General features: G+C 43.2%; 1 protein-coding gene across 1 annotated transcript in view; it reads right to left on the reverse strand.

Moving 5' to 3' along the window:
• Positions 1–3,232: 3,232 nt before the first annotated feature.
• Positions 3,233–23,891, reverse strand: part of gask1a (golgi associated kinase 1A) — a 50,455-nt gene continuing 29,796 nt past the window's right edge. Inside the window, exons 4-6 of the mRNA XM_068324720.1 lie at positions 15,399–15,521; positions 6,687–6,790; positions 3,233–4,433 (exon numbers count right to left, since the gene is read on the reverse strand). Coding sequence (XP_068180821.1) covers positions 4,229–4,433; positions 6,687–6,790; positions 15,399–15,521 — 432 coding nt within the window. The 3' untranslated portion in view covers positions 3,233–4,228. The remainder of the gene's footprint in view (positions 4,434–6,686; positions 6,791–15,398; positions 15,522–23,891) is intronic.

Here is a 23,891-nt window from a genome sequence, read left to right on the forward strand (position 1 = left end):
CAGCTTTTAAATTTTATTTCTGGAGAGGCAAAACTTGCAATTTATGTGACCAGGAAGAGGACAATTGAAAACAATACTGTTCAAGAAGCAGCTACTGATTTTTGCTGTAACATCAGATGTCGCTTAAAACTAGAATTTGGGTTCTATAAATTGACAAAAGACCTGAATAACTTTAGGAACATCTGGTGTTACAAAAATGTCCTATGCACTTTAGTTGATGACCACCTCACTTTTGCAAACTTCCTGTTATAATGTATTAATTTATATATTGTATTTCCCTTTGTTTATTGGTGTTTAGTGTTTTTGAGTGTTTAGTGTTTTTGAAGTTTCATCTAATGAAAAATTGTAAAGTGTTCTAAATGTTCTAAATGTGATTGAAGTTTTGTTTTTGCAAAAATTCTTCTTCTGAGGCACTTTAGTGCTTCATCTAATGTAAAATTGCAAAATGTTTGAATGTGATTAAAGTGTTTTTGCAAAAATAAAAAAAAATCTCTTCTCTTCTAATAACCATGAAAATGAGGTTTATTTGAAATCTGCTGTGATTCTAATAAGGGAGGAGAAGCACCCCTCATAACCTGATGACCTACATTCCCTGGCGAACTGGCCTCTGATTGGTATTACCCCTCCCAGCCTGGAGGGAGCAGTAGCAGACCTGTCCCTCGGCTCTGGCCCCCATAATGCCTCATTGTTTCTGCAGCAGATAGCGACCTTCACCACACTGCTTCTGATGATCACCAGTATGGATGAGTGACATGTGTTTGTTTGTGTCTCCTTTCCCTCTCTGACGTACATAGGCATTAACGAATGCATATGAAACAGCAATAACATGAATTTAATGGACACAAACACTGAAGGAGCTCAAGGAGTAGAAGAAATGTGTAATTATTCAAAAACATTGAAAGGAAACCTTTTTGGCAAAGATAGGCCTGGATGGTTCCACTGGACTTTAGATGTCTGTACTAACTCTAAAGCCTGGTGAGAACAATGGGAGCAACTGGGTGAAAAATTCCCCCATGCAGACAATCTACACACCCCCACCCCCTGTAGTCAGCCAGAGTTTGAAAACAGGAGATGCCCAAAACATTCTGTCTCAGTTTTTTGGCTTCTTATTTTTTGTTTATCCCATTTGTCGTCTTCTTGCTTCCCTCGAGCACACATCTGCAAATCCTCTCCCTTTCTTTTTCCTAACTCTCCCGAGCACCTCCCTAAACTCCAGTGTTAGTGCACCTCCCTAAACTCCAGTGTTGGTGCACCTCTGTAAACTCCAGTGTTGGTGCACCTCTGTAAACTCCAGTGTTGGTGCACTTCTGTAAACTCCAGTGTTGGTGCACCTCCCTAAACTCCAGTGTTAGTGCACCTCCCTAAACTCCAGTGTTGGTGCACCTCGCTAAACTCCAGTGTTGGTGCACCTCTGTAAACTCCAGTGTTGGTGCACCTCGCTAAACTCCAGTGTTGGTGCACCTCGCTAAACTCCAGTGCTTCAGCATGGAGCGCTATGGTACAGCATGAGTACAAACTTATCAGTTGTGTTTCCATTTGTCTTCAAGTCAAAGTAGAACAACTAACATTCTCGCAGCTGGCCACAGCTACCAAGCTACACATTCATAAGCACGCCGTCAGTCTTGACCAAAGACAGAGCCTCTGCTCCAGCTCAGCTAAAGTGTTGCTTCTCAACACGCCCAACAAACGAGCAACCGCCTAACTGAGTCGAAAAGGGACAGAAGGATCTTCCTGCCAGTGACCGCCATGAAGTAATGTCAGATGTCAGGGCGGGACAGATCAGTGATGTGTTGGCCTGATCAATGACTTGTGTAGTGTTTATTACTGTGAGCTGTCAGCGCTGTACAAACACTGGTCAATTCACTTCTCTGTCTCCTCTGCCCTTCTTCTTCTCTCTTTCTCTCTCTCTCTCTCTCTCTCTCTCTCTCTCACACACACACACACACACACACACACACACACACACACACACACACACACACACACACACACACACACACACACACACACACACACACACACACACACACACACTTTTATATAGTCAATAACGCTAGCTTAGATGTAAGTTTATGAATTGAGGTATTTTAAATGCTAAGTGATATTGTCATTGTTAATAAAATTTGTTGTACTTTTAAGAAGCTGTTTGTGTCACTGTTCAGAGTAACTTGGAAGGGCTGGTTGAGAGGGTCAGTGCTGGTGCTTCAGCTTCACCGCTGACTGCAGCTGACTGCAGCTGACTGCAGCTGACTGCAGCTGACTGCAGATGACTGCAGCTGACTGCAGCTGACTGCAGTTGACTGTAGCTGACTGCAGCTGGCAATTTATTCCTTATTTCCAGGGTGGTGCGCTGTGTCAATGGTTAAAGGTAATAATATTGTAAGTTGCTAAATTATTAATAATTAATGTCTTTCATATATATTAATCATTCATTAACCTTCATTTTTAATTTTACATGACTAATTATTAAATTCATTCATTCAATAATGAATATTTCATTAATCATATGTAAATCACCACTCTGCCCCAATAGATCCAATATATTCCTAAACCCTTAACCTTTTCCACATTTTGTTATGAACACAAATATTAATATATTTTATTGAAAATTTATGTGAAACACCAACAGAAAGCAGCAAACAATTGTGAAGCACAAAAAAATTAAACATGATTTAGAATTTATTTTTTGTTTTCACAAATAAAAAAGGCTGAATCACTGTTTGCTGCAGTTTCAGCTGGGACTCTTTTGGGCTATGTCTCTACCAGCTTTACACATTTACGGACTGAAACGTTTGTCCATTCATTGCAAAGCAGCTTTAATTAACAAACATTTGAGGGATCAACCCCTGGGGGCATCCAGGTCAGATCTGATTGGTCATTTGTATTGTTTGTGTTTGCTTGAGCCTCAAACACATCTTGTAACTTTAAAGTAATGCAGGACGGAAGCTGACTTCTGAATGATCATCCATCCACCCTTCTTCTTGTCAACGAGACAATTAGGATTAGTTTTTCTCGTTAGGGTTGTTTCTTCTACAGCGATCCACCTTGCAGGTCATGAATCTGCTGGAACCAATCCCAGCCAGCTATCTTTAAGCAGTGCAGCATGCTCCCTTTACTATGCACTCTATCCATAACATATGTCGGCTGTCATTTCTAACAACGGTGGTGGTTGGTAGATGACGCCAAACCCTTAATGTGACAGATGAAGTGGGGATAAAGACAGGATCACACGTTTCTTTTTCCAGGCATTTATGCAGTGAGGAAAGATGGAGACACAGAAAATGTCCTTAATCCATGACCTACCAACACAACTGGAACTGCAGTTCAGGACGTGAAAGTCAGAAAAGTGATCTCATTATTTCAACAGAGCCAAATACCAAGAGAATGTTTTGTGACAACTGAGCTACCCTCAGACAGAAAAGCCCCAGCTCTCTTCCTCCTCTAATGATGCTTTATTTCCAACCAATTTCCATCTGTTTTCTTTCATTTTTTACTTCTATACACTGCTGTGAATTTTAACAGCCTGTAGACGGACACATTAAAAAAAGTCTAGACAGAATTCTAGACATATTTGCTCCTTTTTTCATCAGAAGGCTCCCTGGATCCAGTCCAGAAGCTATTTGTTGACAGCCATTTTTTAATCCCTTGATTAAAAGCAGAAAAGCTTATCTCATAAAAGCAGACATCCAAATCACTCAATCAGCTGCTGGCTCCCTGTAAAATATTAAAACAATAAAAGACAGAGAATGCTTGTTTTCACTGAAGTGCTTACAGAAGTCATTACTTGCTGTTGGGGGGAGCAGGATGACAAATACTGAGTGCTTGGATTTAATTTCTTTCTCTATTTAGAAATTTCAATTAAACATACAAACATATAAAATATTGATGTTCATACATCTGTTTTCTTCTTCTTCTGATTTAGTAAGAGGGGCAGCAGGATCGGGGGGATATCCCAGATATCCCTCACCATCCTGAGGACATCCCAGATAAGCTGAGACACGTCCTCTACTGGGAGAAGTCCACCACACGTCCAACAGCTTAGCTACCTTTAGTGTGAAGCAGCAGCCCACAGGTGATAATATACCTGTGTTTGTCATGAACCAGCGCTAGCAAAGTCGCGGCTAACAAGCGTCAGCACAAAAACACCGCTAACCATTGTTAGCACATAGTGAAAGCTAAGTACTGATAGCGCAGTGCTAAACCTTTCTGTTTGACTTCATCAGCTGTGTCACAGGTCTTTCTTGAGCTGTAATTTCCTGTCCCTGATGTGCTGAAGGAGAATCTTCCCTCTGCTCTCCACAGTGTGGATGAGAGGCCTGAGACCGCTGGCCCCGCCCTGGCTGTCCCAGAATTCCTTGTCTGTGTAAAGGGAGCGCAGAAGAAGACTCTCCAAACATCCGGACTGGAGCACTGACACTGCTGTCTCTGGAAACCTGGCAACAGAAACAGGATTAATAATGTTAATGTGTTACTTCACCACTATTGATGTGTAAAAGCCTCCAGAAACTGAATTTTCTCCGACCGCTACCATGTACAACCTCTTTCAAACAAATGGGGGGACACGTTGTGTTATTTTAAATGGTTTGCAGTGAGCAAAGGATGTGTGACGTTCATCACAGCCGCACTGAAGTCTGACAGGCATCTAGCAACACTTTGGAAAAACTGAAGTGGAGGACAAGGAGTTCCTGAAAGTTGTGCCATCTGTCTTTCTTTTTTCTTGGAGTTTTCTTTTAGTTTCTCAGTCTGTTTAGTAAGTCTGGTCATTTGCACTGCATGTATACATGTAGTTCGTAACGAAAGTGTTACAGCTCCATCCCACCTTCCTGTCTTGTGTGTGCAGAGATGTGGAATGACTCCCTTCACTGATGCCACAGAGGTGGAACTAAACAGGTAGGTACCGCTCCTGCCCTGAAAAGGCAGTGCCATAGTTCATGAGACTCCAACAGCCCACTACACTGGTATTTAGGAAAGCAGGCGTCCCACCTCGCTCAGAAGGGTCAAGGTTCAAAGAGTTTGAAGTCGAGGTCAGCTGATAACAAGCTAGTTGGTTTGAAATGAGTCACATCTGAAACCCATGTCTGTGAGAGGGAGTGTACTTTAATTTGAAATGGTGACTTCACTGGCCATTAGTAGAGAGACCCTCAATAAGAAGTTGCCCTGAGTGGGTTGCTTGGATAAATAAATGTTAATAAATAAAAAATGCTAACAGGAAACCTGGATTTATTTAAAAAACTCTTGTCAAGGAGGACGGATCACATCTCATGGTCCCACATGAAAGAGGATGAAGGACATGAGGTCAAAGCAAGAGGTTTCATTTTGACAACAAAATTAACGTTAACACTTGAAATTGGTCTGTCAGTCTACACACATTTGTCTGATCACAAATTTCAAATTACTATATTAATATTGGAAATGTGTGGGTCAGTCAGTACCCGGTCACACAGAAAACCCCCCAGAACTGTTTTATTTATAATCTAATTCTGAACACTTTTTTGTTTTAAATGAGTGGATTCTCTCCTCCACATCTGTCTATGAGTCACTCTTGATGCTTGTCTAGATGATTGCCTCGGTCGTATGACTACCTTCTTCAAGCGGCTGCTTCGGCCGCTAACACAGAATACATTACTGCTAAATTGAAACTTCCAAGCTAACAGAATGAACAAAACACAAACGTCTTTGGAAAGTTTCTTTGTGCAGAAGAAACTACGACTACAAAGAAGGAGAAAGCTGCTAAATAATAGTCCACACCTTAAAAGCCGGTCCATGAAAATATTGTCTGACATTAAACTTGTTTGTGGCACAACAAAGTTTGGAGATAGCTGCCATTAAGTCTGAGTTCAACTTGTAGTCTGGGTTCAACTTGTAGAAAGTGATAAACCTGCCTCTATATTGTGTTGCAGAAACTTTATGCTGAGCAAATCAAAGGCTTAGTATTGACCTTCTGGATGTGCAGCAAAATGCGAAGGCTTCCTGACTGACTCATGATCAAACCCTCTGCATTGTTTTATGGGAAACCACTTGGTGCAATTACAGAAAATATCCCCCAAATTGTCCCATATTATTGTGATGTAAAAGACTAAAGACTAAAAGACCATGGCCTTTCTCTGATTACAAACAAACAGAGAGGGAATCATACCTCGGCAGGCTACACAAATACTAAAAAAAATAGGAAAGCTCCAAGACATTGAAGCCATTAAAATGAATCACACCTCCAGAAAATAACCAATTTGTCTGTGTTTGGCTCCATATTACCCAGTGATGAGAAATAATACTAGACTTTAAATTCTATTGCCATTCAGCTTCACTTAGTTAAAGAAATCACCATTTTATAGAGAAGCTTTGTAAGCTTAGCTGACAGGCAAAGGAGAATTTCTATCAGACTTGATTCATGCAGCATATTGAATAGGAAACTAATTGAATGTGGACTAATCTAATCAGACTGACACAGAAACAAAATCCTAACAAGCTTCCAGTGGATGTTTCTGTGCTGCCGAGCTGAGCATTGTTCACCAGAGAACTGTGCTGTTGGCTGTTATTGGGGTTTATTTCTGTTGGGTTTTATTTCTCCTTACATTGGCACGGGCCAAGGAAGTGTCAGAGTCTGGGAGGCGTCGCCTGTCGAACTGAGGTGCCCAAAGAAGCAAGGAGTGTGAGTGTTGCTGCTTAAGATGCTGGTGACCACTCACTGATCTATGCCGTCAAGCAGCCTGAAGTTGAGGTTGTCGATGGACTGATGGGGTCTACCGGCGTTGTCTATGAACACCAGCCTGGAGGGATCGGCCTTCTTCACCTGAACACACGCGCACGCGCGCACGCGCGCACACACACACACACACACACACACACACACACACACACACACACACACACACACACACACACACACACACCCTGTGTAAGAGGGTGAGTGTCTCACATTTAAGATTTCTTTGTGACTTTAGTAAAGGTTGCCTCTTGGAAAACCTTGATGTCCACCAGGATCCTCCCATCCTCCCCTTCAGGGATCCACAGACCCTAAAAGAATGAGAACCCACACAGATTCCAGAACAACAAACAGACTCGACGTACAACATGGAGATGAGATGGGATAATACTATATTGATCAGTGTGAGGAAATTAGGTTTGCACAGTGAGGAACACTGGTTCACTTCACTTCTTGGTTAGCTGCCTCTTAAAGAGGGGGGGACAAAAGAGAGGGGAAGGGAGGATGGGTCAGTGGGGGAGGGAGGGGTGAGACAAAAACAACTCTTCACCATGCTTCCTATAAGGAAGAAAAAAAAACAACCTTATTGCTATGAAACACCAATCACACGACAAGTAAAGCAAAGAGCAAATGTGTCTGTAAGTTATGTCTTAAGTGCAATGTTTATATGTTCTGTTGGAAATCTTGGTCCAGGTGACACTGTGAAAGAGTCAACAACAGGTGTCAGGGAAGGGTCCTTATACTTGCTCTGGAGGGTCTTGTTTGGTCCGTACAGGCCCCTGTAATACACACAAACACACACAAGGAGGCCTGTAAGCATGCACTGGGAGGTAGATTGGCGGGCAGCTCCTTCTTGGTGTATCCAAATGAGAAACTTGTAAAGAACGATGGGGCCTTGCTCAAGGACGCCTCGGCAGTGCTTGGGAGGTGAGCTGACACCTCCCACTGTCAGCTCAAACTCCGGGCGGCTGGGCAGGAGCGGAAATCGAACCCCCAATCTTGGAAGCATTGGACGACCCGCTCTACCACTGAGCCACTGAAATGGTGGCTCAAAGCGCTTTGAAATGTCTGCTGGTGTGATAAAGTGCTATAGAAAACAATACATCAGCGCTTTGAAGCGTGATGTAATAAAGGTTGATTGATAAATTATTGTACCTGAACATTTATGCAGTGAATGGACTTCCTGTTCACATCAGCAGCCTCATAATGTGAAGGAGCATTGGTGAGAATATGGGTGCCGTCTATGCAGCAAATTACATAGGGAAATCCTTAAGGAAATTAAAGTTACTCACCTAAGTCCGAGGTTGCAGCACAATGTCATTAAGAGAATATAATTTCAAATTAATTTATTAGATTTCTAAATCATTCACCTATAATCCTGTGGAACTCCTCCTTGATGATTGTGGCGGGTTTATCTCCAGGGAAATTGAAAAACTGGGGTAAAATCCATTTCAAGGCGAGGCGCACTGAGCATCTCCCACGTTGTATAGAAAACTACCGCTTGCAAGGAAAAATGTGTGGGATGTGTGGGCATGACTACAATTTGTTACGCTACAGATGTGAAGATGAATTAGGTCGTGGATGTGTGCGATGGATCAGGACGTGAACTAGTACTGATCCTAAAGATAACTGTCTGGATATGATGGGACGTTTGAATGCGACACAAAAATATTTAATTTTCTGGGAATTAATGCTTCACATCAATCAATGGGATCCACATCAAACAGACTTGCCATGTTTGCATCTAAAATACCTCTAAAATACAGTTTTTAAAAAAATCGAACAACGGTAAGACTCCCCATCTGACAAAACAAGAACATGAAACGGTGTGAGCGACTTTGAAAGATGGCGTAGTCAGAGGAAACCTCCTCTGGATTTATGGAGGAAAACCTGCTCCCGACCAGGTTAGGTCCAGAGACTTTGTTACTATGGTAACAAACTCAGAAAGTTTTAGGAAGGCTCTTGATGGTTTTATAAAGTATCTAATCTGAAAACAATTCATAAAATAGGTTTATTAGACATTGAAGATATACTGAAGGGTAAGCCTTCCTGTTCCCATCAGGCGGCACAACTACCTATCACATTTCTGCGAGGTGTTCCTTGCACGTCTAGCTGGGAAGAAACCCCAGGGCAGACCCAGGACCATGTGGAGGGATTATATATCAACACTAGCCTGGAAATGCTTTGGGATCCCCCAGTTAGAGCTGTTGGACGTGGCCAGGGAAAGGGAATTTTGGGGTTCAATCTTAAGCAGAAGATGGATGGATTTTTGCAACTGAAATGTATGGGGGAAATTATGTGACAATTATTAGACCTGTAATCATAAGTATGGGGAATAACAGTGTGTGGCGTGTGTTTTGTGCATGGGAACAAGATGGTACCCTAGTCACAAAGTCAACAAAGCCACAAATTCAGTTGTACCATAAAGACATGGAGTTTTTCCTTTTATCCCTTAATCTTTATTGGATAAAAGCTGATCCTGGGCTGGGTTCCAGACATTCTGTCCTTCTAGTCTTGTTCCTGCTGTCAGTCAACCATTTTTACAACTGTCCCTGTTGACACCTGGCACTTTTGACAAACATTGCAGAAATGTCAAGAAGACGAGTGAACTATGAAGACACGAACACTACAAGGACGGACACAGTCTATGTTGACATTGACGAGAAGGAGCTGCTGTTGTTTCTCAATACGAAACAGAGGAAAAGGATGGAGACTGTTGAGAAACACCTCAGATGTAAACTGGATGACGACTCAGTGAGTCTCGCCCAAGGCAGAGATCTGGGGAGGGTCAGCCTCCAGCTTGAGGAGAAACTGCTGCAAGCTTTCCTGGAGAAGCTTCATGCAAAGAAAAACGGCCACCCATGGAGCACGGAGAGGGACCTGCTGAAGCAGAAGGTCAAGCACCTCAAAGAGGAGCTGGCTGAGGTCCAAAAGAATCACACCTCAGACAACGACCAATGTCTGGAGGCACAGATGACAGCCCACTGTAAGGTGACGCAGAACCCTCAGTCGTCTGACTGTGATGGCCTTCAAGAACAACTGATGGAGTTGCATTCAGAGAAGGAGCAGCTGAAATGTGCGCTGGGTCGCCATAGGGCTGCACTCCAGAATCTGAGCAAGTCCATCAGGGAGACAGACAAAGAGAACCTGAGGAAAAAACACAATCGTGAAGCGGCCGTGAAGAAAATGTGGGCCGACCATCAAGCCCAGCTTCATGAAGGCAGAGCAAAAGTCACTCAGTTGGAGGCTGATCTGAAGGCTTCTCAGCAGACGTGTCTCCAACTCCTGAAAGACAACAAGTTCCTGTCCCAGGAAATGGAGACATCCAGAGTTCAACACACGAAGCATATTCTGGAGCAGACTCAGAATCTGAAGGAGCTGGAGCGTCGCCTGGAGGAGCAGGAGAAGAAGTTCCCTCCTCTTCAGGAGATAAACATTCAGCTGGTGAAGGAGCAGGAGGAAGAGGAGGCCTCCAGATCCACACTGAACTGCAAGGAGAGCTCTTCAGCTTCAAATGAGGCTCATCTTCAGGAGAATAGGGATGAGAACTCTCTGAAAGAGGGGGAGCTGACGCTGCAACCACTGCAGGATGAAGAGGAGGTGGAGGACAAAAACATGACCAGCATTCTGGAAGATCTTCAAAGCCCATTAAACCAGAACGAGATGAAACGGTTCGGGGATGGCTGGCCCAATCGAGAGAGAGTCCAACATCAAACAGCACTCCGTAAAATTCATTAATTTATTCATTGTCAAATACCACTTCATCTGCTTTTGCGGGTGAAGGGCTAGGAGCCCATCCCAGCCGACTGGGGGCGTGAGGCAGGGAACACTCCGGGAACAATGCCAGTGTACCGCGGAGCCACATATACACAGACAAACACGCATGCACACACGCACAGCGACGGTCAATTTGGGTCCAGTCAATTAATCTGAAGTGCATGTTTTTGGGAGGTGGGGGGAAGCCGGAGAACCCGGAGAGAACCCACGCAGACACGGGGAGAACATGCAAACTCCACACAGAGCGAGACTCAAACCCGTGCGGCGACAACGCTACCAAACGCGCCACCGTGTCGCCTGACTCTGCAAAATTACTTCAGTTCAGTATAAATAAACACATACTCACTGACTTACTGCTGCTGTAACACACACACACATGCACACATACACGCGCACACACACACACACACACACACACACACACACACACACACACACACACACACACAAACACACACACACACACAATGTATCCTGATAATGCGTTTTCTATTATTTGTATATACAGTGCGGCCTTAAAACTCCTCTGAGGCAGCGGAATCCACATCTTCTTCTGCAGAAGAGGAAGACGAGCTGGAAGAAGCGTCCACATCCGAGCCGCCATCCTAGGCTGGTCCGGATGCAGACGGTGAAAGTCTGCGATGAGCCGAGGGTCCACGATAAACCAGGCTGGTACCCAGGAACGATCCACCGGACCGTAACCTTCCCAGTCCACCAGATACTACATACCACGTCCACGGTGGCGAGAGCACAGGAGGCGCTTGACAGCACACACAGGATCACCATCGACAAGCTGAGGAGGTGGAGGGGGTGGTGTAGGGGGAACAAGAGGACTCTCCCGGACAGGCTTGATCTTGGAGACGTGGAATGTTGGGTGGATCTTCATGGACCCTGGAAGCTGCAGGTGGACCGCTTCCCGGTTTATGATGCGAGTGATGGGGAAGGGCCCCACAAACCTGGGAGCCAGCTTGCGACTCTCCACCTTGAGGGGCAGGTCACGGGAGGAGAGCCAGACCGTCTGGCTGACCTGGTAGGCAGGAGCAGGCTTGCGGCGCTTGTTGGCGACGGCAGCGTAGTGGTCAGCAGACTTCAGGAGGGCAGTAATGATCGTTCCCAGGTGCGCCGGCAACGGCGGACAAAGACTTGAGCCGACGGGCAGGCAGCCTCCCTCTCCTGGTTGGCAAAGAGCGGCGGCTGATACCCATCGGCACACTGGAAGGGGGAAAGACCCGTGGAGGAGCAGGTGAGGGTGTGTGGACATATTCCACCCAGATGAGCTTCTCACACCAGGAAGCAGGATTGTCAGCAGTGAGGCAGCAAAGCGTGGTTTCCAGGTCCTGGTTAGGAAAACCAGGAGCGGACTGTGACATCGGGAAGCTTTTATCTTGTCAAACTCCTTAGTTTTTCCCATTTCCTCTTGTCATTTTAGAGAGTGTTTGAACAAGAAAACAGGAGACAGAAGAAATGAATGGCTCTAAAAATAACGCAGAATAATGCACAAACATGGCTATTGTCCCTGCTCACAGCTGCAGCATTAAGCTAGCATGTTAGCATTAGTGCATTTTAAATGTATTTCCTAAGTAGCTCAACGACAATCTTCAGGATTTACGTTTCTTCTTCTTTTCCTTTGGGCTTTTCCCTTCAGGGGTCTCCACAGCGAATCAGTGTCCTCCATCTAACCCTGTCTTCTGCATCCTCTTCTCTCACACCAACTACCTTCATGTCCTCTTTCACTACATCCATAAACCTCCTCTTTGGTCTTCCTCTAGGCCTCCTGCCTGGCAGTTCAAAACTCAGCATCCTACTACCAATATATTCACTATCTCCCCTCTGGACATGTCCAAACCATCTCAGTCTGACCTCTCTGACTTTATCTCCAGAACCTCTAACATGTGCTGTCCCTCTGATGTACTCATTCCTGATCTTATCCATCCTGGTCACTCCCAGAGAGAACAAAAACACAATGCAGCTCCGTTTGGCCTTCTCTGTACTTCTCTATCAACATCCTCAAAGCAAATACTGCATCTGTAGTACTCTTCGGATTTATGTTTCTATTTTTATTTATGGAAGTGGACTCCAATCAACGGTTGTTGTTTACCACATCTCATGTTGAATTATTATTTCCTGTTGTTTTATTTCTATTTTATTGCTGGAATATGGGAATGAAGTTTTCATGTCATTTCAATGTTGTACATTGCTTTTGCATAATTTTTCGTTTTTCCAAATCTTCCTGCAACTACATACAGTGCATTCTAGTGCATTCTAGTGCATTCGCGCATAAACGCTCGCGACTCCACCTCAGCCCGGATTTTTGGTAGGCAGTCACGTGATACCGTACATGCGCTCTGTTCCGTGATTCTCGGACTTACGTGAGACACAAAAGTGCTTTAAAAAGGCGATAACAGTGTGGGAAAAGGACAGAAGGTGGTTTAATATCAATATGGGGAGGGTTCATAAAGGTTTAAATTACTGTAAATAATTTTGTTGATTGCGTGTGGTTCCTGTAACGTATTACCCACGAGGAACACGGGCGCACTATATTTTAATGATACTTCCTTTATTATTGCGTTAGTAATTTATATGCACTTCTATATATTTTGCTCTTTTGTCATTTACAAAATGTTCTTTTTTGATTGAATGCTTCATGCGATCATTATCTGACTTCAGTGAGATCTTCATTCATTCATCTTCATGACCGCTTATTGCGCTTTTGTGGGTCACGGAGCTTGCTGGAGCCCATCCCAGGGTGAAAGGCGGGGTACACTCCGAGTGCGATGCCAGTGCACCACGAAGCCACACAAAAGACCAACAACCACTCACGGTCATACTCATACCTACAAGCAATTTAGAGTGATCAATTCACTTAAACTGCATGTTTGTGGAGGTGGCAGGAAGCCTAAGAGCCCAGAGAGAACCCTCGCAGAGAACATAAAAATTCAGCATTAGAAAGGATTAGAACCCAGAACCTTCTAGGTGTGAAGCGAGAACGCTACCCACTGCATAACCATGCCACCCTCAATGAGATATTTTCCTCTGTATATTACCACATTTTAATCAAATCATTTGGGGTTGTTTGTTTTGCTTAGGGACAATATCTATTAATTTGAACTTTGTTTATTTATTATTCCCATAATTGCCAGGATGTGATTATTTTTCAGAGTGGTTTGAAGAGGTTGATTAAAAACCTCCATGAATTTTGAGCCCACAAAGTGCTAAATGTGTGCACTAAGTAGAGACTAGAGAACACATATTAGTGGTTTGACTGCATTAATTATTTATCTGAGAGAATGCTTTTTAATATGCACACACATCATGTCTCGCTAGGCGTTGCTATCACAAACAGAGAGGTCTCTAAGTGTTGGTGAATGAATTCACTTGAAAGACCTTTTCTCAGGACGATGCTTCCACATCTCACAGCAGAGACTCTTCTGATGATGGAATTCACTGCTTCATTTCCAGCATTCTTGTTTTTTTTCATGCTGCCTCTCTGTCACACTGTCATGACTAAGAGCACAAGAATAGAGTGGAGATGACGGCTTGTACTATCCTGTGGTTTGATGATGAAGTGCATGACAACATCATTTACAGCATATACTGTTTTTGTCTGTGTGTGTGTGTGTGCTGTCAATTTTAATAGCACCTGCTGTTATTTCCACACTAACTGTTATCTCTTTCTGTCTATAGCAGAAAACAGTTTCACCAACATGTGTTTAATCTCTGGTGTTGTTGTTTGACTGAAACAAACGTGGATCTGTCATTCTGCGTTACTGTGGAGACAAATTGTGACACACACACACACACACACACACACACACACACACACACACACACACACACACACACACACACACACACACACACACACACACACACACACACACACACACAGTATCACAAATCCACTATAGCAAACAGTGAAATAACAGAAAGATTATTTGTGCCACATTACAACACATGAATCAGATTAAAGATCAGGAAATGTCACACATACATATACATTTCACATAAAGAGAAAATACACAAATACACAGAATGCTTTCAGGACAGACCTAAAATAGAAATGGCACAAAGAAAAAAGAAGTCTTGCTTGCATTTATTTGAAAGAAAATGTTGATAAAAATATCCAAGGCCAACCTTTTCTCCATGACTAAGACAACATGATGACTCTTGTTTATGACTGTGTGAAGTGCAGTCCGCTACTCATGGTGAAGGAAGGTGGAGTATGAGCGTGCCCTAAACTAGGGCACTACACCTCAGGTGGGTACACTGAAGGAGATGGGACTCAGAGTTTCATCTGTTGAACCCAGTGATAGGGAACCTTGGGTGAACTATCTCAACCTGTTGTCAACTTTAGACGATTGGATGATCAACAAGCCAGTTGATTAAAGAGCCACATAGAAACACGAACCTGAGTCGCCTGGGGAGAGAAAACCTAACCTCCACACAAAAAAGCCCCGTCCCAATGGTTCAGAGTGAAACTTGTAATCATAACAGGTACAGTGTCTGGTTGATTCCTGTGGGACAAACATCGTCAGACAAGACACTTCATTCATCCTGTTTCTGATCAAACAAGATACAATTTATGTATAATACAATACAATATAATATAATGCAATAGAATATAATATTAGTATAATATAAGTATAATAAAATATAATACAATATTATGTAATATAATATAATATAATATAATATAATATAATATAATATAATATAATATAATATAATATAATATAATATTCATTCATCTTCCCACTGTAGTGGGTCACGGGAAGCTGGAGCCTATCCCAGCTGTCTTAGGGTGTGAGGCGGGGCAAATTCAGTCCCTTGGTTTTTGGAATGTGTAGATAGACCATAACTGGGATAGACAGACAGACTGACGGGTACTTGTATGTAGAGGGTCATAAACGACACATACCAGGATGTGAACAAGCAGCAGATCTTTGGTGTTGCCACACTTGGTGTGCAGGAGGTTCTCCACGCAGAGTTCTGCAGGATCAGGTGTGAAACCGCAGCAGTACCTGTCCAGCCGGTCATTCAGCTGCATCAACAGACAGAGGACACCAACATGTCACAGATACGAGATACGAGCTGTTCGAAATACGAGTTATTTGAGATAGGAGCCGTCAATATGTCCATATTTTTGTTTCACTTACAGTACGAGCAAAAATCTGAGATACAAGCTGTGCACCAGTGCTAGTTGGTGGTGTCCCAAAGTTGTTGTTTTTTTTCATAATTTAGGTGGTTTGGAGCTTTTTTTACAAAGCTGGAACAGATTAAAATGATTTTAATTATTTTAAATGGGAAAATGTCTGACTTATGAGTTCAGTCACAGAACAGATTAAACTTGCATCTCGAGGTTCTAGTGTTATTACAATTGTTACCAATCAGTTATTTTGAAGACAGATAAAGATGTTTCTCTTTCTTAAACTGCTTTTTAACTTTTCAATATTTAGTGCTCCTGTGGAAAAGAGCAGTCAGTGTTGGCTCATGATTCAGTCAGCGATTTGCTCCAGCTCCCAGTCTGACAGATGATCACTAAAACTTATCAGTATGAAATCAGATAAAACAAACTTTCAGCAGCCTTTCAGCGATGGCCTGTAATGTATGATAACATTCATGGCTTGAATCATCAGAGATAAAGGCCTACACGGCACTCTGTCCAACCAGTGCCAATAATTCATGATAAATTGTCTGGAGGGCCCCGAGCCATGCCTGTGGCTTAGAAAAAAATCTATCCTCTATGGCATCTGATTGAGATGAAGACTGAACCACTGTGTGTTGTGCTGCAGCATGTACTAATATACGTACACTTTAATACAGACTGCATACACGCTGTGCTGCTTCAATCTATACATAGTTATACATTACATATGTTACATTAAAAGAGCAAAGTGGAAAATATGATCCCTAAGCTCCTTTAATATAGGAGACAGTGTTTACTTTTTGCTGTACAAGGTATTGACCTTTAATTATTGGTTACATTAGCCAGTAGCTGATTGCAGTCAGAAGGGATGGTTCAGGGCCCGAGTTCCAGGGCCCAGATCAACTAGACCCTTCAGCATGGCAGTGAACACAGCGGGACATCAGGAAGTTGCCGACCACAGACTCTGAGACTGATTGAGGTCAGTTTGACACATGCTGGAAGGTAAAGTCCTCACATTTCTATGATGAATGTGAATGAGGGTGAGCACACAGCCGACAGGCCAGAGGCGAAGCACAGCTAGTTGTTGAGCACAGCTAGTTGAGTATGTTATCCCCAGTGTCTGAAACTCTGAATGTCTAAAACTAAACAATTGGTATTTTTAATATAATGTCATATTGGAGATTCTTTTCAGAGTGTATTGCCTGTTTAAGAACATCTCAATTCAAAAAGTGGATTCAGGGAACTAGCTATTATTTGAGTTATCAGTAGTGTGCTAAAAACATCGATCCATCCACCCACCCATCCATCCATCCATCCATCTTCAACTGCTTATCAGGAGCCAGGTCAAGGAGGCAACAGTATCAGGAGGGATGCCCATACTTCCCTCTCCCCAGACACCTCTTCCAGCTCCTCTGGATGGATCCCGAGGAGTTCCTAGGCCAACCAAGAGACATAGTCCCTTCAGCCTGTCCAAGGTCTTTCTTGAGGTCTCCTCCCTCTGAGGAGCTCTGGGCCTGGCAGTCAGGCTTTGTGGCATTGGGTGGGCTTGGTTCTGGCAGCAGATGAGTCCCGGTAGGCTTCAATCATCTCATCAACCTTTCTGACTGAGCTCCTCACCCTGTCTCTCAGGGTGCATCCAGCTACTCCACGGCAGAAACTCATTTCAAGGGTTTGTATCCAGGACCTTGTCTTTTTGGTCATGACCATAGGTGGGAGTAGGAACGTAGATTGACTGGTAAATCGAGAGCGTCATCTTACGACTCAGCTCCTTCTTCACCACGACAGACCTATACAGCTACCGCATCATTGCAGAAGCTGCACCAATCCCTCTGTCAATCTCATATTCCATTCTTCTTTCTTCTTCATTCTTCATTCTTCCCTCACTTGTGAACAAGACCCCAAGATACTTAAACTCCTCTAATTGGGGCAAAGACTCCCCACCGACCTGAAGAGGGCACACCTCTTAGTGGACCATGGCCTGGGATTTTTACTAAACTCTGCTGTCAGCTGACGGATTACCACTAAACTACTGAACAAATCATACCCGTAAGGAAAGAAAGTTCTCCACACTGCCTTAAAACTGAACAACAGTCGTTTAACACTGCTACTCTGTGTGACTGTAAATGAAAAGCCGATTTTCCACCAGAAAAAGAGGAGTAACATGCAACACAGCAGTGTATGGTAGCATCCTGCTAACCTGAAATAAAGTGGTAATGACATTACCATTTAACTACGCTGTCAAAATTTTGATTTTCCTCTACTTGTTTGATGCTTACTTGCAGCTTTTTAGCTGTTTTAGTTATGTGCACATAAAACATATTTTCATTCCCAGTCTTTTGACCTCCTTGCTTGCTCAAATGTTCCTACAAATGGTTGGTGGTAGATTTTCACAAACCAGTCAAAAAGATAAAGTGCAACAGGACTGCTTGTAAGGACAATGTCTATGTAGCTTCCTGGACCCATGTTTCATCCCTCGGTTTTTGTGTGATTATGTCAAAATGCAGTTAGTTTTGTTTGCTTGTTTGGTCTTTTGTGTTTTTCATCTCTTTAGTCCTGACAGATCAGGCAGTGTGGCATTGGGTGGGCTGGGTCCTGGCAGCAGATGAGGCACAGTAGGCTGCGGCCATCTCATCAACCTCTCTTCAAGAAGCAAGACCTCCTCTCATGGAGCCGCCAGTTTGTGTTTCTGGTCATCTCTCAGCTACCTGTCCTTAGGCCTTGTTTAGACTGGTCGCCTAGATATCAGATGTCTCTTTTGTAGTCTGAACAGTCCCATACCACATGAAGTCCAATTTTTGCAAGACAGATTGAAAACACATTCAGGAGGTAGCTTCATATTGGATATGTACAGATCTGAACAATCTGAACAGAGCAAGATCACATTAGGACACTTGCTAAAACAGTGTGAACAGTCATCCCTAAAAATCGGATAAGGAAGGAAATCTGATATGCCTGCAGTCTGAACGCAGCCTTAGTGACATCCGAATGGCACCTCATGGGGCCTCAAACTCTATGGGACAATTGCGTTGAAAACGGATTCATTAGTAGGAGCTTCATTCATTGTTAACGTGGGTGCCCTCTTTGGCAGGGTGGCTGTACTGCAGCCACACAACAGTTGGTGATCCCAGAAAGCAGTGCTTTGACGTTTCCTGTATTGTATACATTTTTTGAATAAAACTGAATTTAATTTAATGAGTTAGTTAATGGCTTGCTATATTGTAGCCATATATTATAGGAAATTGATTTATGATCAGTGATTCTTGCAGGATTCAATAAGGCAATAAGAGATATAGATTACATGTCCATGCATGTACATGTAATATAAATATATGCATATGTGTTTGTGTGTATTATTTTCATGACAGGATTAGGGCCACTGGGAAAAAAGCTAGGTCTATATTGTGATAAAAGTGAACATTCTGACTTTAATCTCAAAACTGACTTGTTTGTCATTATTATTTGTATGAGTATATTTATATTCTTATACAATCCAAACGGTAATCAAATTGGTACTGACCTGATAGACAGCGCACCGTGATGTTACATCCATTTTAACACATCAGGAACCAACCGGTGTTTCAAAGCCACACCCATTGATCTGAACCACCATAATGGTTCACCTGCTGGATGAACCACTTAAGTGTTTCAGATGTGAATGAACCACTAAACTGGTTCAAATGTCATCGGTCATGTGGTTTTCCATGTTTGAACAGGCTTTGAAGCAGTGGTTCAGAAAGAAAAAATCCCTACCGAGTCTAGGGCGAGGTTCGGAGCAAATGAAATGTTAGTTCACCATGTTAGTTCACCAAAACTGACCAAAAACCCAGTCGGTGGGGTGGGAGGTGATAATAAAAAACCAACATCCAAACCTTTGAGCAGGGACAGCATCATTCTGTGCAGCCAGAACACAAGCAGTGTGTGATGAGCGTATCGACCAGTATCCACTATCTGCAGTGAGCTCTTCCACTATGATAGAACACTGTCCTCTGGGTTCGAGTTTGCTTTCCAAGTATGTATGTATGCACGTATGTATGTATGTTTTGTCTGCTGCAGTTCACAAGTTTGCGTGACTCACAGACTTCTCGCACCAGCCGTGTTGATAGAACCATTGTGTGTATACATTTTTGTGCAGTTAGGTTGGATCTCAACATGTGTGCGGTGATTTTAAGAGTCTTCTTACCCTGCTGTTACATATCCATCCCACACTGGAATACATCGTTTTGAGTCTGTTCCAACAGTCTCAAGCAGTCTCAGCCAATATTGACTTATGCTGCCACTGAGCAGCAGCGAGCCTGAGGAAGACACAAGATGTGATGCTCTGCTGCGGTCAGAGTCAACATAAAATTAGATTGGAACAAACTTTAAAGTGTATGCAAGGCGTCTGAAATGCATTCTGAATAAAAGTCTGTGGACGGGGCTCAATAGTTAGATGCTCTGCAGGGCAGCATATCCTCAACCTCTCCTGTCCTTCTTTCACCTCATCTGTATGCTAACTGTGGTTTTACTGATTGGTGATACGTGTCTGTTGCTGTGCTGTTTGTCTACTAGATGTCTGATTATTCATTAGTCGGCAGTGTGGGAAATACGAATTTTTGAAGGTTTTACAGACCTTTGACTTTGTGAGGATGCTGCTCTTTACCGTCCATCCATTGGCAATTACAGTATAGTATCAAAGGCAAACAACTTAGTTCAGAGCTATTGAAAAATGTTACTGCTCAATAACCTTCAACAGAGCTGTTTGGACTATTCCACAAATAAATAGGTTCATCAGTGTAAGGTGGATAGTACTATGAAAAGCTCAGGTATGGCATTTTAACTACTGACAATCTCTATCTTCATTAATCCAACTTGTAGACAAGATAATCGTAACCCTCCTGTTTACACCTGCTTTTCCACCATGCAGGTCACGGGTGTCAGCGGCTACTCAATGGAAACACAATGATATTTGTGTTGTCTTTTCCATCCAGCTCTTTGACACAGTGGGTGGGCATCATCTAATTTAAAATCAGCTGGACTTCAGTTACTGAGCCCCACTTCTGCAAGATCACACTTTTAACAGAATCCACACCAAACTCGACCACAAACATGCTGTGTTTGGTCGATTTTACTCCCAGCTGCAGAAGGAATTGCTTGGTGGAAGTTTGAAGCAGTGTACCTTTCAGACTGAAAACGCACATTCACACTGTCGGCTCAGTTCCTACATCGTCCCTAGGCCATCCTTCACAGCCAGAGTGTGTGTGCATGTGTGTGTGTGTGTGTGTAAATGACTGAGGGTGTCCTTCACACTGCTCTTCTTGCACCTTTGGTGTCTGGTTCCCTGCTATCAGAGCCCAGGGAGGTGTTAAGGGAGAAGGTAGGAACAAGTGTTCAGAGGTGCACTCATCGGCTCTCAGCAGATCAATAGCAGGCTATTAGAGCTTGGTCCTGTTACAGGGAGGGGAAGAGCTGCTTCATGGGTTATTCATATTCTACCCCACACACACACGCACTGGATGGGTGTTAGATACACATTTTATCTCAGAGTGCAGACTGGAAAATGCACAAAAAAATACGTTTGCAGCAGGTTGTAAAATCTGTGACATGACACAGCCTCTGCTGCCAGTGGACGGAGTTCAACGCTGAGGAAGATGTGAAAATAACTGTGCAGTTACCAACACTCCTCCTGAAAGAAATACTGTATGTTCACTGCTTTGGCCTCATGTTTGACAACAGGACTGCAAACGTGTCTGCTGACACGCGGAGCAGAGGGGGAGATCAGCACCAGTTTGAAAGGGACAATGATCGATTACTGCAGTGTTCAGAAGCTGCTCCACATGTATGTAACATGACAGTCGGTGACAGTCACTGTGGTATGAAAAGCCTTTTCTTGTCCTGTACAGTGGTGGTATGTGATCAAAAATCACACACTGGGATTCTTAATGTAACATAACCCACATATTGGGGCTGACTGATAAAAAATATTTTAAAGTACTAGAATGTTCCTGAAATCGTCTATACGTCCTTCTCTTCTCTCTTCATCCCACAAGAAGTACTTTTTTTTCAGTCCACTGTGTTACACAAAATAGACCTCTATAAACAAGGTTATATCTTTCATCACCAAGTGATATGAACAGACGGTTCGGTGAGCCATGAGGAGAGCATGTTTTTTTAGATACACTATATGCGGTGGAGACTAATATTCACAACTGATTCAACAAGTGCGTGCATGTGTGTGTGTGTGTGTGTGTGTGTGTCTGTGTGTGTGTGTGTGTGTGTGTGTGTGTGTGTGTGTGTTTGTGTGCGTTTATGTGTGTGTGTGTTTGTGTGTGTTTATGTGTGTAAATCAAGGTGACTATTGTCTTTCATAGCATTTGTAAAAGCTAATAGTACTTCAATACTTGAATTCAACCTGTTTTAATTACCAAAACATCACAGGTGTATCACTGTGATGAATTAAAAGCATATGTGATTAAGATTTTATTGCTGCATTGGTTTTGTCTCCTGAACAGCTGCCTCCTGTTTCTGTGCCCCTATCATGGTTGTGTTGTGTGGGAAGGGGGGTTCCCTGCAGTGTTGTCATGGCACTGTGCCTCTGTGGAGAGCTGCTAAATCACAGTGGATGTGGGGGACTGTGGCATGCTTGTAAAACTGTTTGCCACTCATCCTCGCTGAATTCACAAAATCAAGAGTTTTTAGTCCTTTTTCTGGACTAAAAACTCTTGATTTCACTGTTAAGTTTATGAATTTGTTCAAGTTTGTCCAGGAGCTCAGAATCACGTTTGTTTCAAAAAAAACTACAGCAGTACCTTGAGATACAAGTGACACAGCATATGAGTTATTTGAGATACAAATAACTTTATTTGTTGAAATAAGTGTACAAAGTGTGGAAAGTGTCATTGCCAAAACCATTGTAATACCCAGCATCCATGCTGTGAAACTGCCTTTCTGTCTATTTGCCTGTCTGTCTGTCTATGCTACAGCCACCATTCTAAATGTAAATCCACAGACCAACACACACTGATGTCCAGACTGAGAGCTATATTGGATTTTTAATTGAACCTGCAGCAGCCGCCACACCGACTAACACATCAATACCTCATGCACACACACACACACACACACACACACACACACACACACACACACACACACACACACACACACACACACACACACACACACACACACACACACACACACACACACACACACACACACACACACACACACACACACTCTTGAAGCGCTCTAACTTCTGCAGGATTCATCACTTAGAAATAAATTTTGTGGCATTGGGTTCTGACAGTACCATTAACAGGGGTGTAGTTAGCTCTTGTGGCCTGATTTATTTTTTTGAACTTAATGATTCCTCCACTGACGCTAGGGTGAGGAGCAGTGGGCAGAACTTATAATGTGGGAGCAGCAAGTTTAGGTATTGTCCCCCCAGCACGTAGACTGGGGGACTGGGGCTGCAGCCACCAACCGTCTGTGATCCTCCTATCTCAGACGGAGCCAGAAAATTTTCCACAAAGAAAAGCATTAGTTCAAGGGCCAACTCTAAAGCTGTGATATATAAATGTTGCTAACTTGCTGACTGAGGGCTGTCACCTATTTGCTTGAGTAGTTGAGTAACTATAAAAAGTTAACATGGGTGTCTTGACTCCCTTCACATCACATAACGACGCACTACGCTACAAACTCATGTAGAATGTCATGGAGACGTTGGAATGTTTTATGCCATCATTTCATGCACATTTGGGCATGTTTTGAGAGAAAGTATGGATACAAATGACTGATTATGTTAAAAGCACATAATTTCACATTACTGTATAATAAATAAGAATCTTGTTTTCCTTTAGTCTTTTCCCTTCAGGGGTTGCCACAGCGAATCAGTTGCCTCCATCTAACCCTGTCTTCTGCATCCTTTTCTCTCACACCAACTACCTTCATGTCCTCTTTCACTACATCCATAAACCTCTTTGGTCTTCCTCTAGGCCTCCTGCCTGGCAGTTCAAAACTCAGCATCCTTCTACCAATATATTCACTATCTCTCCTCTGGACATGTCCAAACCATCTCAGTCTGGCCTCTCTGACTTTATCTCCAAAACTTCTAACATCTGCTGTCCCACTGATGTGCAGTATTTTCCGCACTATAAGGCGCACCTCTTCTTTTACTTTCGGCTTTTCCCTTCAGGGGTCGCCACAGCGAATCAATTGCCTCCATCTAACCCTGTCCTTTGCATCCTCTTCTCTCACACCAACTACCTTCATGTCCTCCCTCATTAC

The sequence above is a fragment of the Antennarius striatus genome, chromosome 9 (assembly GCF_040054535.1).
Source record: "Antennarius striatus isolate MH-2024 chromosome 9, ASM4005453v1, whole genome shotgun sequence".
Classification (NCBI taxonomy): Eukaryota; Metazoa; Chordata; class Actinopteri; order Lophiiformes; family Antennariidae; genus Antennarius; species Antennarius striatus.